The 18,054-nt window shown below is 47.0% G+C and overlaps 1 protein-coding gene across 1 annotated transcript in view; it reads left to right on the forward strand.

The window, feature by feature from the left end:
* The first annotated feature begins 159 nt into the window (after positions 1-159).
* LOC115593522 (transmembrane protein 132E-like) overlaps positions 160-18,054 on the forward strand; it is a 31,866-nt gene continuing 13,971 nt past the window's right edge. The window contains exons 1-2 of the mRNA XM_030437057.1: positions 160-342; positions 13,221-13,413. Of these exons, the coding sequence (XP_030292917.1) occupies positions 13,246-13,413 (168 nt within the window). The 5' untranslated portion in view covers positions 160-342; positions 13,221-13,245. The remainder of the gene's footprint in view (positions 343-13,220; positions 13,414-18,054) is intronic.

Raw genomic sequence — 18,054 nt, forward strand, 5'->3', positions numbered from 1 at the left:
AGGTAGTCCTCATGTATCACCGCTCTGTCATCTTCATTCATCTCTGTTATTGATTCATCTCTGGAATTGCTTTTGCCATGACGCAACCCGAGGAGGAGGCCCGCTGCACCCAGGGGGCGCTCACCTCCGACCTCGCTCGTAAATCACCCCGCTAATAAAACTGACTTGTCCCTTTTCTTCCTCCCTCGTTGTTTCCTGCAGGGTCAAAGCAAAGAAAGGTGTCAACCTCCTCCAGACCAAGTCCAAGAACGCCCAGTGGAAGGTGGAATGGGAGGTTCAGTCCGGCGCCAAGCACTCCATCACCACCATCGACGTGAACAAGAACAAAGCAGTGAAACAGGGGTAAGTCAACAGCCCCGGGCCTCAACACACCGCCGAGTGCAGCTGCAGCCGCTGGTTCCTGCTGCTGCTGCTGCTGCACACAGACGGGCATATTTATCTTCTGTAACGATGGACGGAAAGGTCTGAGAGGTTTCAGTGCGTCTCACAGTCGACTCTCTTTAGATTAAAGGCAGCTTTTAAAAGCACACAACATCCTCTGAAAGCACTCCAGGGCCCGCAGAGATAAAGTACTGCTCAGGCCCGCAGCACTGACTGAAGTACCTCCTCTTAACCAGCAGCGATGTTATCTGCTCAGTTTTACTACATCTGCTGTTAATTCAGTCCTCGTGCTCTGATGAGGAAGTAGCATTAAAATACCTTTGAGATGAGGTCTCGTCTAACAGCCGTCATTACCGCAAATTCCTGGAGCGAGTCTAAACACCGTCACAGTGGCTGCGGCGTCAGACTGGACGGATGAGAGCGTGTTGTTCAGTCGGCTCGCAGGAATACAGCTGAGGTACTGAGTCCAGTTCATGTTGGACCGGATGAACATAGAGACACGTCTCGATGATGTTCTCCCCATCCTGTCTGTCTAATAATGATTATTAATAATAAATAATCAATCAATAGTAATGTTCTGACTCTCACACAGCACCTTCAGCAGCCTGCTGGCTTTCTCTGGTTTTCTCTGGTTGGAAACTGTGATGTTCACAGTGTTGAATTAGTTATTTCAACATTTCATTCCAAAGTGTCTTTCTGGAGGTGTTGAACACATCTGATTTCACTTCTGTAAGCCGCCCTCAGCTGTGATGACAGGTTTCTGATTTTGGACTGACTGAGAAGATGTGAGGTCCACAAAGATGATCCAGAACCTCCACAGGACGGGTCGTCAGCCAGCCGACACTCAGTTATCCCAGTGATGGAAACTCACCACGATCAAAGGATCTCCGCTCACATACTGTCTGTCCTCATCCAGGCTAACCAGAACACGGTCTCCTCCCAGAACCATCAGAACTGTCTGCTGTCATCTGACAGGGGTGGCTGATGGTTCAGGGGTTCTGGTGGAGCCAGCGGAACCGATTTCCTCTTCTGGGTGCAACATTTCAGCTGATCTTTATAAGATATCTGCGTACGAGTGCAGATACATGAAAATAAGAAGCATCATTTCCATGTTTCTCTGTTTACACGGAACCAACGGCTGCTCACTAACGGGTCAATGTTACTGGGACAGATTCTGCATCACACACACAAATCTGTGTCTAGAGATTATAACCCAGCAGCTGCAGGTCCAACTCAACATTTACAGCCATTAATCACAATATGTGATGCGTTGAATTCATTAAGAGCTGAAGCAGAGGGAGCGAGCTGGTTAGCACCGAGCCGCACACGCTAACAACTGCTGGGCTGGATACTGGCATCGCTCCCGAGGAGAGGGGAGGAGGAGAGGAGGAGAGGAGGAGGAGGAGAGGGCAGAGAGGAGGAGGGAGAGGAGGAGGGAGAGGAGGAGGAGGACAGAGAGGAGGAGGGAGAGGAGGAGGAGGACAGAGAGGAGCAGGACAGAGAGGAGGACAGAGAGGAGGAGGGAGAGGAGGAGGAGGGAGAGGAGGAGAGGAGGAGGACAGAGAGGAGGAGGAGAGAGGAGGACAGAGAGGAGGAGGACAGAGAGGAGGAGGAAGACAGAGAGGAGGAGGACAGAGAGGAGGAGGAGGACAGAGAGGAGGAGGACAGAGAGGAGGAGGAGGACAGAGAGGAGGACAGAGAGGAGGAGGAGAGAGAGGAGGAGAGGAGGAGGACAGAGAGGAGGAGGAGAGAGAGGAGGAGAGGAGGACAGAGAGGAGGAGGAGAGAGAGGAGGAGGACGGAGAGGAGGAGGAAGGAGAGGAGGAGGACAGGGAGGAGGAGGACAGCGAGTGGCCATACCTCTCACCCTTCCTCCATTGTTTACCTCTCGGCAGCCCTTCGTTCTATATTTAGTGACCCCTGTCGTGTAATCTTTGCCGCCCTGTCACCATGTGAGAAGCGTCCAGCAGGAGGTCAAGCATGGATGGAGGAAAAATGTGCCACGCTGCATTTAGTCAGAAATCCAGTAAATTCTGCGATCACCTGAAGCCAAACAGGCAAAGAATGAAGGTCCGAAGAGTGGAGTCACGGAAGGATTGGTGTTGTGACGCTTCGTCCCATCGAAGTGATCGAACACGAGCATGACATGTTGTAAAGGAAAGCTCTGCAGCTCCTGAGACGTCCTGTGGGTCGGATGTGAGATCGGTCACAGAATGTGTTTCAGGCTGTTTGGGAGTCGTCACGGAGTCTTTATGTGTCTCAGAAAGAAGCCGAGCTGTAATTAACTCCAACAAAATAACATCTGAGTCATTGGTGATTTCTGATGGCTCCACTTTATGTTCCTGACAACAACTGCTTCTTCTGTTGTTGTGGGAACTTTACCAGTAAACTGCTGGTTTATATTCCTGACTCAAACACAGTCACTGAATTAAAATGATATCTGGTTGTTTGGTGTTTCTTTTAAACTATACTACATGCAGTGCTGTCTGACACTCTGTTGGACCAGACTGAAACCTCGTATTAGACGACAGTGACCGACAACACGTTGTGACAACACTGTGCTAATGGTCTGTTAGGTTTACTACAGGTTTAAAACACCTGTTTCAGGCTAGAAAACATCATGTTTGGCTCCAAACAGCTGGTTCTGTCACCAGGAACACATCTGGAAATGAGCCGATGTCCCATTAAAACGCTCCCAGCTTTAAGGCCTCAGTAGAACACTGGAAGTGTCTTGAGTTCATTGATAATACTCGGTGGTTTCACACTGACAGATTTTAATTTTATTTTATTTTAATGTTTATTTAACAGGGACGAAACAACATTGCCACAGAAAATGGGAAAATGTGATGCATATAAGACGTCTAGCTTCAGCTAATTTGCAGTCTTTGTCCCTGGTCAGGCTTTAGAATAGAATAAATATTCTGAATACAATAAATGCAATTATACAAAGGCAGTGGATAATACAGTGAATAGGTACAAATAAACACAGCTGCAGTTATACATTTCAGATTAAAACACAAGTTAAATTTAGCATTAAACATAGAATAAAGTACTGTGTGACGAGAGAAGTTAATGTTCATATTCCTGCTGCAGCTTGAGCCACAGTTGAACTTTCACACTAAACGTCTTTAATTCTGTTTGGGATTTAATTTCTGATGGTAAAGAATTCCATAGGTGTATACCTTGAGAAAACATCTGGATCAGTGGGTTCTGGCCCGTCTGCAACACCTCCACCTCCCCACATCAACATGTAGCCTGAACATGACACTAATGGCTGAAATGTTAATATCGCACTATGATACGTGTACATTTGAACGTATCTGTGATTTGCAGAAACATACAGAACCAACATTGTGCTGAGGCGACTGGACCACGTGTCGGCTGTGTCAGTCTGATGAGGGCACTTGTTGTCTGTGAGCAGCGACAGAACAAATGATTACTTCATGTTTGTATCTGTCTGGCTCCGAGCCTTCAGCCCAACCCAGTGCAGGGGCTGAGAGCGTCTGCTTGATTATCATGCAAATGCAATATTATGTTTTCATATGCTTTAAATTACTTCTTAACTTTGGCAGAAAATAGTGATTTGCATATATTTCAGACTTGAATGTTCCAGATAAATACATTTCTGACAATTGAGTTGCAGAAACAGGACAGGACTCACGGAGGTCACAGCGAGGTGAATAAACCCGCAAATAAAATCTTTTTACTGTTTTTAAATCTTTCACAATGTTCCCAGTGAGTTCTGAGGACGGGTTCTGTTAACAAACTATCTCCAGCTTTCTTTTTATTCCTCTCTGCTTTAAAACAGAGTGGGTCCACAATGTTCCCTCTCTTGTGTGAGTGGGTGATTATACAGCAGCAACACTTTACAGTAATGAGCCCAAAAACACACAAATCCTCCCGACAACTCTCCTTTAATTACCCAAACCAGCGCAGTCATAAGGAGACTTCTAATATGTTTTCTAAGTTCAATAAATGTTCTCATTCACTCAACACACACACACACACACACGTATAAAGACAAACATACAGCCAGCAGCTGTACTTTGCATCTCATTGGTGAAATCATGTGAGTGCTGGTTCTGTTTGAACATCTGGTTCTGTTTACTCAGAATTACCTGAAACGGAGGAAATGCGATGACAGTGTTTTCCCTCCGGGCCGAGCCGCTGATCTCTTCATCGCTCTGCTCGCTGTGTTCTTCTCTTCCTCTCTCTGGCTTCCTCTTCATCACATCATTCAGTCCGGGTCCGTCCGTCTGGACCGGCTCGCAGCGGCTCGTTGATGATGTCACGTGACCTGATGCATTATCGATCACAGTCAATGGCTGTAAAGTGAAAAATGTTTCTCAGAACAGAACAAATCATTTCATTTTCTTTTAACAAGAGGATTTTTTTGCTCTGAATAAATTCAGTGCTAAGTTTCACTTCCAGTCCTGGTTCTGACGGACCGGGCCGACAGACACTGTGTTCAAAGCTGCTCCATCGTCACTGATGTTTCCATTCTGAAGCTGCCTGAAAGAGAAAATGTTTTTTTACCACAACAGAAGTTTCTCTAAAGGCTGTTTGCTCAAACTGTTTCTACGCTGAAATGCTTTATTACACACAATCTGCATTTTCACATCGGAAGGTAGAAACGTCTTTGTGTGCAGCAGCAGAGCAGCAGAGCAGCAGAGCAGCAGGCGGCACAATGGCTCCATTAAAACAGCTCTCACAGGTCTGAACGCTTTTTGAACCATGTTTGTTTGTTGGTCACTTTAAACTCTTAGGAAAGTGAAACACTTTGGAAAAGATGCTGATTTGTTTTCATCCTGATGCTGAGAGGAGAAGCACAGGGCTGCAGCTCAGACTGGACCAGGACAGACTGGACCAGCTCAGACTGGACCAGGACAGACTGGACCAGGACAGACCGGACCAGGACAGACTGGACCAGGACAGACTGGACCGGCTCAGACTGGACCAGGACAGACTGGACCAGGACAGACTGGACCAGGACAGACTGGACCAGCTCAGACTGGACCAGGACAGACCGGACCAGCTCAGACTGGACCAGGACAGACCGGACCAGGACAGACTGGACCAGCTCAGACTGGACCAGGACAGACCGGACCAGGACAGACTGGACCAGCTCAGACTGGACCAGGACAGACCGGACCAGGACAGACTGGACCAGGACAGACTGGACCAGGACAGACTGGACCAGGACAGACTGGACCGGCTCAGACTGGACCAGGACAGACTGGACCAGGACAGACTGGACCAGCTCAGACTGGACCAGAACAGACTGGACCAGGACAGACTGGACCAGGACAGACTGGACCAGGACAGACCGGACCAGGACAGACTGGACCAGGACAGACTGGACCAGAACAGACTGGACCAGGACAGACTGGACCAGCTCAGACTGGACCAGCTCAGACTGGACCAGGACAGACTGGACCAGGACAGACTGGACCAGGACAGACTGGACCAGGACAGACCAGCTTCACACCTCCACCTGTGTTCATCCTTGCTATGATGCAGGGTGTTGAATAGAATATTGATGTAGACAGAACCACTGTGACATCACACGGTAACAACAGTCTCCTCCCAGCAGACCACCATGGTGCAGATACGTGAGACCTGCAGACATGTTTGTTTCTGTTGTTATCTACAGTCAGAGGTGTAAAGTTAAAAGACATGAAGTTAAACGTACGTAACGTTTGTGCTGTTTATCTTCTGTGTTGCTTTGTGAGCATCTGTAATATCCACACAGCTCTTCAGACGAGCTAGCTGAAGGTCGGTACGTTCAGTCTCAACCTGAATTCTGTAATTATGGAGATATGACCTCCTCAGACTCATCAGACCTCGTGTAGATAAGAGGAAGTTATTGTAAACAAATATTCTGATGGTCTAAAAACCCAAACAGGTCACATGAAGGAGATCATACGAGCTCAGTGGTGACTGTGGAGCTGCTGCTCCCCCTGCCTCCGGTCTTTATGCTAAGCTAGGCTAACAGACGTTAGATGATGCTGATCTCACTCTCAGTTGAAACTAAATATTAAAAATGTTGAACTCTTCCTTTGAATTACATTAAACACTTCCCTACTGCGCTTTAAAATCAGTGTCAGAGCCTAAAGTGCTGTAGTCTTTACAGAGTAGACTCTGTAGTGTAGCCTTAAGTGAGGCCGTGGTGAGCCCGCCGTGTTCTGGTGCCGGTCTAACTGGGCCCTGCAGTGCTTTGATGGGATGAACTCTCCGTGTTAATCAGTTCAAACAGGCCTGTGATCAAAGAGCGAATCCCCCCGAGCTCTCAGAAAGCCTCCAGCCGCCACTTTAAAATACACACTGTGTGCTCTGCAGACGCTGCATCATTAAGCTGATGGAAACAAAGGCCGGACTCTGTTTACTTCACTCCTTTTCTCTTCTGCTATCAAATCACTCATTTAACTTTTCACCACCCACCTCTTTATAAACTGACATCAAACCTGAATCCACAGTTTGTGCTGTCAGAGCTGAAGGTGTCCTGAAGCGTCACACAGGAGATTTAAAACATTTCCTGCTGTTTCCTTCAGTGTTTCTCTGGTTCTCTTCTCTCGGTAACCTTGGGAACTGGACTCAAGTGACATTAATTAGTTAAAACATACATAATTAAGTATTTTGATGAAAAGGTCACCCTGTAGCTTCAGCGTGGAGTCCTGAGTGAAGTGGAATAAGACGTACTGTAACACAGTTCTGATCTGAGGCCCTGATCAGGTCACAGCTGATCAGATGTCAGCCGGCTCTTCTTCAGACCAACAGTGATGCTCTGGAACCAGGTCTCATGTCAGACCATCAGCTGGAGCTCACTGAATGAAGGAGGGACGTCTTTTTAACCAACGTTTGTGAATCTTCTCTTCTTGATAACCAACCTGCAGGAGTCCTCTGGTCACATCATCTTCCTCTGTGCCTCGCCGTGTCACGCAGACGCTGTTTGTTTCCACTGAGTGATGTCGAGACAAATGGGTCCAGATCTCATCACGCCTCCACTGACAGGAGCCTTTTGTGGGCGGAGAATCCAGCAGATAGTTTGATCCGGCTTTCATTAAAAGGCTCTCAGACTGAACGCTGGGACGGGTCTCTGCTTCTGTGAAGGACAGGCGGCGACAGTCGCTCTCAGCTGAAGGTGAAGGTGTGAACGTCACGGGCAGACAGAGATTTAATTTGCCCTTTCGCCACCATTGAGACAGTTTCATGTTCGGCTTGTTGAACCTGAGGATTACAAGCAGGATTTTCATAAGAGCAGGGCAGCGATCACGTCTCCATCACACAGTGAGACTGAAGTCTCCTGCAGCAGGACAGAGGAGCCTCACACACACACACATCAGGACCATCAGGTTACCCACCAAAACATATTGATTGAGGAGCAAATCTGCAGCTGCTGCAATTACGGTTCTGTGAAAATGAGAATCAGAACCAAATCTGTAATCTCCTCACAGAAGCTCCTCACGCAGACCTGCAGGCAGAAGAAGAAGAAGAAGAAGAAGAAGAAGACAGCTGCAGCAGGACGCCGGGAATAAAGAGCAGTGATTGTTTATTGACTCTCTGCATTCAGTGTATGATCAATGTGTGTGTGATCAATATGTGTGTGATCAGTGTGTGTGATCAGTGTGTGTGAGAGCAGGGACACCATCAGAGTGTATTATATGACAGATACTGTTGTGGAGACAACATGAATCCTCTCATCACACTGAGCCGGCGTGTTGTAGGCTTTATGAAACACGTAGTGGAGGTTATGGAAAGACGAAGACTTTGTTAAATATTTAATAAATCAATGCATCTCCAATCTTCACCTTCACTAAGAGCTGTGAGAGGCTTCACTGTAACTTTATTATTCCTTTTACTGGAGCGTTGATTCATTCATGATGTTGTGGTTCGTTCTACCTTCATTTATACTTTACATACGTCCACGCTGCCTCAGTTATCCAATCACAACACCACAGTGGATTAATGAAGTGATAAAAGATGAACAATAAATCATAATACAAGTGATAAAGAAAACAATATAATATGAACACAAGAATTTATTATAATGTAAAACATTAATGAATGTAAGTAAGGTCAATAATTATGACCAGAAACAAAATGCCTTTAAAAAACAAAACAAGTATAAATAGTGAAACTATTAAATAATAAAACTCAGCATGAAAGCCAGAGTTCTGTCTGACGCAGCCTCTCAGAGCCTATTGGCTAAAAGCAGCATCGCCATAGAAACCAACCCTAATTAATGCTCTGAACAATGAACAATAAAATATCATAACACGAAATAAACCAGCGGATCATTCTGAGCTCTGAGCCACAGACAGAGCACTCATGTGTGATATCTACTCACCTGTTCTATCTACTCACCTGTTCTATCTGCTCGCCTGTTCTATCTACTCACCTGTTCTCTCTACTCACCTGTTCTATCTACTCACCTGTTCTATCTACTCACCTGTTCTATCTACTCACCTGTTCTCTCTACTCACCTGTTCTATCTACTCGCCTGTTCTATCTACTCACCTGTTCTATCTACTCACCTGTTCTATCTACTCACCTGTTCTATCTACTCACCTGTTCTCTCTACTCACCTGTTCTATCTACTCACCTGTTCTATCTACTCGCCTGTTCTCTCTACTCACCTGTTCTATCTACTCGCCTGTTCTATCTACTCACCTGTTCTATCTACTCGCCTGTTCTATCTACTCGCCTGTTCTCTCTACTCACCTGTTCTCTCTACTCACCTGTTCTATCTACTCGCCTGTTCTATCTACTCACCTGTTCTCTCTACTCACCTGTTCTCTCTACTCACCTGTTCTATCTACTCACCTGTTCTATCTACTCGCCTGTTCTATCTACTCGCCTGTTCTCTCTACTCACCTGTTCTCTCTACTCACCTGTTCTCTCTACTCACCTGTTCTATCTACTCACCTGTTCTATCTACTCACCTGTTCTCTCTACTCACCTGTTCTCTCTACTCACCTGTTCTCTCTACTCACCTGTTCTATCTACTCGCCTGTTCTCTCTGCTCGCCTGTTCTATCTGCTCACCTGTTCTCTCTACTCACCTGTTCTATCTACTCGCCTGTTCTCTCTACTCGCCTGTTCTATCTACTCGCCTGTTCTCTCTACCCGCTGTTCTATCTACTCGCCTGTTCTATCTACTCACCTGTTCTATCTACTCGCCTGTTCTATCTACTCGCCTGTTCTATCTACTCACCTGTTCTATCTACTCACCTGTTCTCTCTACTCGCCTGTTCTCTCTACTCGCCTGTTCTATCTACTCACCTGTTCTCTCTGCTCACCTGTTCTATCTACTCACCTGTTCTATCTACTCACCTGTTCTATCTACTCACCTGTTCTCTCTGCTCACCTGTTCTCTCTACTCACCTGTTCTATCTACTCGCCTGTTCTATCTACTCGCCTGTTCTATCTACTCGCCTGTTCTATCTACTCGCCTGTTCTATCTACTCACCTGTTCTCTCTGCTCACCTGTTCTCTCTACTCACCTGTTCTATCTACTCGCCTGTTCTATCTACTCGCCTGTTCTCTCTACTCGCCTGTTCTCTCTACTCGCCTGTTCTATCTACTCACCTGTTCTCTCTGCTCACCTGTTCTCTCTGCTCACCTGTTCTCTCTACTCACCTGTTCTATCTACTCGCCTGTTCTATCTACTCGCCTGTTCTATCTACTCGCCTGTTCTATCTACTCGCCTGTTCTCTCTACTCGCCTGTTCTATCTACTCGCCTGTTCTCTCTACTCACCTGTTCTATCTACTCGCCTGTTCTATCTACTCGCCTGTTCTCTCTACTCACCTGTTCTATCTACTCGCCTGTTCTATCTACTCGCCTGTTCTATCTACTCGCCTGTTCTCTCTACTCGCCTGTTCTATCTACTCGCCTGTTCTATCTACTCACCTGTTCTATCTACTCACCTGTTCTATCTACTCACCTGTTCTCTCTACTCGCCTGTTCTATCTACTCGCCTGTTCTATCTACTCGCCTGTTCTCTCTACTCGCCTGTTCTCTCTACTCACCTGTTCTCTCTACTCACCTGTTCTATCTACTCACCTGTTCTATCTACTCACCTGTTCTATCTACTCGCCTGTTCTCTCTGCTCACCTGTTCTATCTACTCACCTGTTCTATCTACTCACCTGTTCTCTCTACTCACCTGTTCTATCTGCTCACCTGTTCTATCTACTCACCTGTTCTATCTGCTCACCTGTTCTATCTACTCACCTGTTCTATCTACTCACCTGTTCTCTCTACTCACCTGTTCTATCTACTCGCCTGTTCTCTCTACTCACCTGTTCTATCTACTCACCTGTTCTCTCTACTCACCTGTTCTATCTACTCACCTGTTCTATCTACTCGCCTGTTCTATCTACTCACCTGTTCTATCTACTCGCCTGTTCTATCTACTCACCTGTTCTATCTACTCACCTGTTCTATCTACTCGCCTGTTCTATCTACTCGCCTGTTCTATCTACTCGCCTGTTCTCTCTACTCACCTGTTCTATCTACTCACCTGTTCTATCTACTCACCTGTTCTATCTACTCACCTGTTCTATCTACTCACCTGTTCTATCTACTCACCTGTTCTCTCTACTCACCTGTTCTATCTACTCACCTGTTCTATCTACTCACCTGTTCTATCTACTCGCCTGTTCTCTCTACTCACCTGTTCTATCTACTCACCTGTTCTCTCTACTCACCTGTTCTATCTACTCGCCTGTTCTCTCTACTCACCTGTTCTATCTGCTCACCTGTTCTATCTACTCGCCTGTTCTATCTACTCACCTGTTCTATCTACTCGCCTGTTCTATCTACTCGCCTGTTCTATCTACTCGCCTGTTCTATCTACTCACCTGTTCTATCTACTCGCCTGTTCTCTCTACTCACCTGTTCTATCTACTCACCTGTTCTCTCTGCTCACCTGTTCTCTCTACTCACCTGTTCTATCTACTCGCCTGTTCTATCTACTCGCCTGTTCTATCTACTCGCCTGTTCTATCTACTCACCTGTTCTATCTACTCACCTGTTCTATCTACTCACCTGTTCTCTCTACTCGCCTGTTCTATCTACTCGCCTGTTCTATCTACTCGCCTGTTCTATCTACTCACCTGTTCTATCTACTTGCCTGTTCTCAGGTCATATATGAAGTTATCTGCTTGGTGGAGAAAATCCTGTTCAGCAGTTAAAGCGAGCGGGACGTTGTGATGAAGAGTCGGAGCAGCTCGGTGCATCGATGCATCGTTAGTCAGATTCAGCCTTTGAGTTTCACAGCAGAACATTTAGTATTCAGGGTTTGTGTCCAGAAAAGTAGTTTATAACAGGATTACGGCTGGAGAGGATTAAACAGCAGCAGCAGAGAGTAATTCATATTGTATCAGCTCCTTCACCTTGACTTTATTTCATCAGGAGAGGTGTGAACTCAAACCGCTTATCACGCCAACACACTGATCAACATGAAGCTCACAGCGTCAGAGGATTGTCTCTGCACCGCCGCCGTCACGTCACAACACCGACATCATCGCTGCGCTTCCATCCATCCACAGTTCTGTGAGAGAAGCCCGCTAACATTTCAGGAGAGAAGTCAGCCGTCCAGTGGTGAAGCTCCGGGTCGTCGACATCTCAGCGTGACCTTTACCATCTTTAACTGCCTCGTTTGTGTCAGGAGAGATCAACCAATCAGACTGAAGCCGCTCCAACAGACTGGATGAAATGTTACGTCGAGGCCTTTTCATCAGTCGGACTGTCTGACGTCTGCTGAGAGCCTCACCAACACACCGCACTGAGACACTCCAGGGGAGTCAGGCTTTTATTCTGAAATCTATTCTGACTTGGAAATTGATTCGCTGATCCGAACGGAACACTTCTGAATGATCAATCACTTATTTTAAAGTCCATTCAGATAATAAAGCTAGGATGTTATTTCTGAATGATCAAATGGATTCATATAATTTCATCCTGTCTTTTATTTCACAGGAAGTCTTTTAGATGTGCGGATGTAAAATAAAACATCTTGTGATAGTTTCTGCTTCTGGCTGCAGTGATGGAATGAAGTCAAAGGTTCAGACGGTGATGAGAACTTTAGAGATGACTGCAGATCCGACTGTGGACGCTTCACTGTCACACGTTTAATGATTGAAAACCAACCAGTCAACAGCTTCATCAACAAACCATTTCACAGCCTCAGTTCTCCATCACACAGGTTGTTTTTCATGATTATGGACCTGATCAGAACGTCACCATCCGTCCTGAGTGATCACAGCGCTCAGATCTCAGTCTGTCAGTTCTCACCTGACATGAACGTCCACCTGTGATCAGATCTCATGTTCTATATGAAACAATCCCTTCCATCACTGAGACAAACAGACTCCATGTTTCTACTCAAAGACAGACAGAAGTTCATGTAGAACATTTGCTGAATGAACAAGAAGGTCCAAATAATGCAGAATGAGTCAGAGACAGAGTTTCACAGAGTTTATAAAGTGTCTCCAACTCAACAACTCACTAAACTGACACATTTGTTAAGGGAGTCTGGGGACAAAGAAGTAGCCTATATTGTTACTGTTTAGTGTCTTTGTAAAATAAGCACTTTTTACAAGGAGACACACAACTTCATGTTCTGATTTAATGCTGAATTTACAAGAAGGACACAATGATTCAGAATCTGTCAGAGACACAGTTTCACAATGTTATAAAGTTTGTTTTAACCCAACAACCCTTAAAATCAACACATTTGTTAAAGGAGTCTGGTGCTGTCGAGGTGACTGGTTCAGTGGTTTTTCACAGCTGCTGTAACGGACATTTAATCCTGACCCTGTTCTGTGTGTTTTCCAGGGAGGTCTTGGGTAATGTGGAGGTGATGCAGTTGGATTTCGAGATGGAGAACTTCACCAGCCTGTCTGTCACCAGACGGATCAACTGGAACATCGACTACAAGGGTCAGAACCCGCCTCCGGACTCAGAGAAGGTCGTGACGGAGCTGACGGTGGTGCAGCGGGACATCCAGGCCATCATCCCTCTGGCTATGGTGAGCGGAGCGACTCAGCTTTATTACATTTTTTAAATTGTTTAAAATAAATGAATACATTTTGAATAAAACTCTTAGAACTATCTGACCAGCTGAGCTCTTTAGTCTCTGTCAGTAAACCAGGTCTAAAGGGGGGTCTCTGTTTGTATTTTTGCCGTTAGCATTCAGAATGTGAGACAGACGATCAATGAGCTGTCAGGATGTATGATGACACATGTTGCTGTGGAGGCCGTCAGCAGCTCTGAGTCATATTAACCTGCTGAACAGATGAGATCCTCCTGTATTGATCCAGAGAGCAGCTGAAGTGATGCTGCAGAACAAAGAGTGAAGAGAAGCATCAACAGAAAAAACCTTCAGCTCACTGAGACCAGAAAACATCCACAGTAACGAGCTGGCAGCAGAGTGGAGACTCGCTTCACTTGAAAAATCACTCCAAGTGATTATTGTCAAAATACTTGTTGATCAATAAATCGTTCCAGCTCTAGAGGAAAGATAAAGCAAAGTGTTTCTCTGCTTTAACTTGTAATCAGAGATCATTTACAGACATCAGGCGTGATGCAGGCGGACGGATCGTCGTTACTGTTAAATCTAATCAACACCTTCATTCTGTGCAGCGACTGACTGAGTGTTAAGAAAGTCAACCATCCCAGAACACTCAAGTGTCGATTACTCTTTTAATCGGGGCTCGTCAGCTCGACTCCTGAAAGGTGCCAATTAGCAGGGAAGTAAACAGATTATGGGAACAAAGGCAGACGAGTCAGGAGAGAGGTGTTGAGTTCCCGGCTCGGCCTCGCCCGTCTGCTTCCTGTCGGGTTTCACTTCAGAGTCACACACGTCAGAGTGGAAAAGTCAGTGTGTGGATGTTGTGTAGATGTTGTGTATATGTTGTGTGGATGTTGTGTGGATGTTGTGTGGATGTTGTGTGGATGTTGTGTAGATGTTGTGTGGATGTTGTGTGGATGTTGTGTAGATGTTGTGTAGATGTTGTGTAGATGTTGTGTGGATGTTGTGTGGATGTTGTGTAGATGTTGTGTAGATGTTGTGGTGGGGCACTGCAGTGTTCACTGTGATGTTGTGTAGATGTTGTGTAGATGTTGTGTAGATGTTGTGTGGATGTTGTGTAGATGTTGTGTGGATGTTGTGTAGATGTTGTGTGGATGTTGTGGTGGGGCACTGCAGTGTTCACTGTGATGTTGTGTGGATGTTGTGTAGATGTTGTGGTGGGGCACTGCAGTGTTCACTGTGATGTTGTGTGGATGTTGTGTAGATGTTGTGGTGGGGCACTGCAGTGATCACTGTGGTCAGTGGTCGTCGCTGCAGCTGTGCATATATAATATTTCACAACATAAATATTTCTAACAACATGGATTTCTGTGGTTTAACAGAAATCTAGCAGCCCTGAATAGTAACAGTGGATCGCGTGTTGTGTATTTGTGCGATGGCAGCTGTTCTTCACCTGAAGCTCCGTGAAACGAACTGGAGCTGCAGGTCCGACTCTGCGTCGGCACAGCTGCTCCGACAGAAGGCTCTCTTCAGTCCTCCGGTCCCCGTGAAATCTGTGATTCGATGCATCTTGTAGCCAGATGTGTTCACCTGCGCTGCAAAATTAAATTCCTGCCTGCGTGACTTTCTCCTGTAAAATGTTGTTCTGAAGCGAGACGGGCCGAACTGTCGGTGCTGCTGGTGGCGCTGCCCGACCCGTCTGCACTCTGGTAATCAGACAGATTTATGTTGAAGTGGTGTTGCTGTTTGATTTTACCTCAGCACAGGATGTTGAGACTAAACTGAGCAGTTACTGTCCTCAGCTTCAGTATTGTAGTTGACAGGAAGTCGTCTGGACATCTCTCCCGTCACAATAAAAGAAGACTTGATCAGTTCAGAAAGTTTTTACACCCTGATAATCCTCAGAGTTCTTCCAGTTAGTCCGTAAACTTTCATCTGTGACATCGTTGGATGATATAAATATCACAGTTCACTTCAACTCCACCTGCCTGTCAGGAGACGCACGCTGAACGAGACGCTGGAGATTCAGACTGACCATGAAAGCATCTCTGATTGGAGTCCTGCAGGTCGGTCTGAACGACGAGGTGTAATCCGTTACTTCAGCTGCACGGACTAATTAGACTGTAAATAATATCACGACGTTCCCCCTCCAGGAGAAGTGACACAGTTAAACAAAGGTAACACGCTGAACACATGAGTGATGAAGTGAAACAGGCGTCTTATTAGAGCCAACACCACACAGTGACTTCATCATGGTGGCAGGCCGGCGAAGGTTTAATGAGAGGCTGTCTGCTGTTGTCTCGAAGGTAAATGACTTCAGTGATCATCCTCGGATCAGGTCAAACTGTAGAACTCACTTCCATTTTAATTACACTGAGTTGTGTCAAACTGAAGCAGGTTCCTTTAAGATCGGGTTGATCTGCTGGATCGACACAATCACCAGAATAAAAGCTGGCAGGGAGCGTTTAACCACAGACGTGATATGACTTTACATCTCTGTGTGGTTAGTTTTTTAGTTTCAGGTCCTCACTGCTCTGGTCCTGATGGTTAGGGTTCAGAAAACATTGTGATTCATCTTAAAATACCTGGTTCTGTCACACTAAACACGGCTGGGAAACGTCCCGTCATCGCTTTAAATACATCCAGTTTGTCCCCACAAACACGAGCGTAGATGTTCAGGTGTCTGGTTAAAAACATGCTGTTCTGTTGCTACATCACGGCTAAAAATGGGCCAACGTCTGCATCAAAAATATCCGGCGATGCTCCGGTATCTTGTTAAAAATGTAGGTTTTTGTCAGAACAAACACGGCGTGACACCGGCACCGGGCTGACTGGTTCTGGTGTTCATACTGTTCGTCTGTCACAGTGGTGCTTCTGTGCTTTCTGTGGTTGCAGTTGTTGTTGTGAAGCGCTGGAGTTTCACCTCTGCTGCCCCTTCCAACAACCCCTCCAGGCTGTGTGAAGTGAAGTGAATAATCTCAGACTGTGATTAATGATTGTTAAATGGAGGAACAGTAACAAATGCTGCGGCTGTGAAAGTTTGGAGCACTGCAGCAGCTGCTTATCTCTCAGCCTTCACTCCAACATCACAACGTCTGTAATTAACACAAAGGAGGAGGCATTCATCACGTCAACCAACGTGTCTGAAGGGCTTTCTGCTGGAGCTCGTCTCTGAGGACCTGCAGCTTCTCCACTAGAGTCAGGTCAGAAGATGAAATGAAAGAAGATGAGTCTCACAGTGAAGAGAGTCGGACCTCTGACTTCTCCTTCTGTAGAATATCTGTCATTTTAAGGTTAGCAGCCGTTTCCAGCTGGTGATACGCACACTGACAGCTTGTAGAACAGATCAGCACTTTGAGAAAGTGCTGATATGAAGAGTTCCAAACACAAACACCATGCAGGCTGTGAACAAAAGGCTGCAGTAACATGTGATGAGGGAGGAAGAGGAGGAAGAGAGATGAGCTGCTGGAGGAGAGAGGATGAGGAAGGAGGGTTTATGGTCGGCAGAGCACAGATTGTGTGCCGGCCACAGTTGACCTGCTGCAGATAAGAGGAGGACGATATTACCAGAGAATTTACAATGTGAGAAGGGAAACTATCCCAGGATGGTAAAGTTAAATCAACCCTGAGACTCATTACAGTGTTTAAGTCACATTAACAGGAGGGCAGCGGCGCCTCCATCACAGGACGTCTTCTGATGGAGAGGCAACAAACAGGAGGGACGACTCTCCGGACTCCATTAGCCGCTCGCTGCCACGCCATAAATAAGAAATGATGTTTGGTGTCGCGCAGCGCTCACAGCCCGAAGTCACGCACATGTCGCTACATGTATGTACTCAGAGATCCACAGCCGGCCACATGTGTACATTATTCAACAGCAGGTGGAGGTGGGGGACATGGAGGAGGAGGAGGAGGAGGGAGGTGGACGTGGAGGAGGAGGAGGAGGAGAGGGAGGAGTGAGGGGGAGGAGGGAGAGGAGGAGGAGGAGGAGGAGGGCGGGAGGAGGAGGAGGGTGGGGGGACCGTGGAGGCGGGCGGCGGAGGGGACGGGACGGTGGCCGTTGGACGTGGAGGAGGAGGAGGAGGAGGGAGGGGGAGGACGTGGAGGAGGAGGAGGAGGAGGGCGGAGGTGGAGGAGGAGGTGGAGGCGGAGGTGAGGAGGAGGAGGAGAGGGAGGAGGAGGGGGAGGAGGGAGGAGGCGGAGGAGCGCGGACGTGGAGGCGGAGGAGTAGGGGAGGGGGGCTGAGGACGTGGAGGCGGATGAGGAGCGGGAGGAGGAGGAGGAGGGAGGAGGAGTGGAGGACGTGGAGGAGGAGGAGGAGGATGAGGGGAGGAGGAGGAGGAGGGAGGAGGAGGGAGAGGAGGAGGAGGAGGAGGGAGGGGGAGGACGTGGAGGAGGAGGAGAGGGAGGAGGAGGAGGAGGAGGAGGAGGGAGGAGGGAGGGGGAGGAGGAGGAGGAGGAGGACGTGGAGGAGCAGGAGGAGGAGGGAGGAGGAGGGAGGAGGAGGAGGGAGGAGTTAATTCTGTCAGAGCTTGCCACAATACATTTACTCTAATATCTCTAATATGAAACTGGAGCTCCAACATGTTAGTATCACCATGAAACAAGGGGCATCTAACTGAAGCTGTGTGCACTGAT

This window comes from Sparus aurata, chromosome 13 (genome assembly GCF_900880675.1).
Source record: "Sparus aurata chromosome 13, fSpaAur1.1, whole genome shotgun sequence".
In the NCBI taxonomy this organism is placed as follows: domain Eukaryota; kingdom Metazoa; phylum Chordata; class Actinopteri; order Spariformes; family Sparidae; genus Sparus; species Sparus aurata.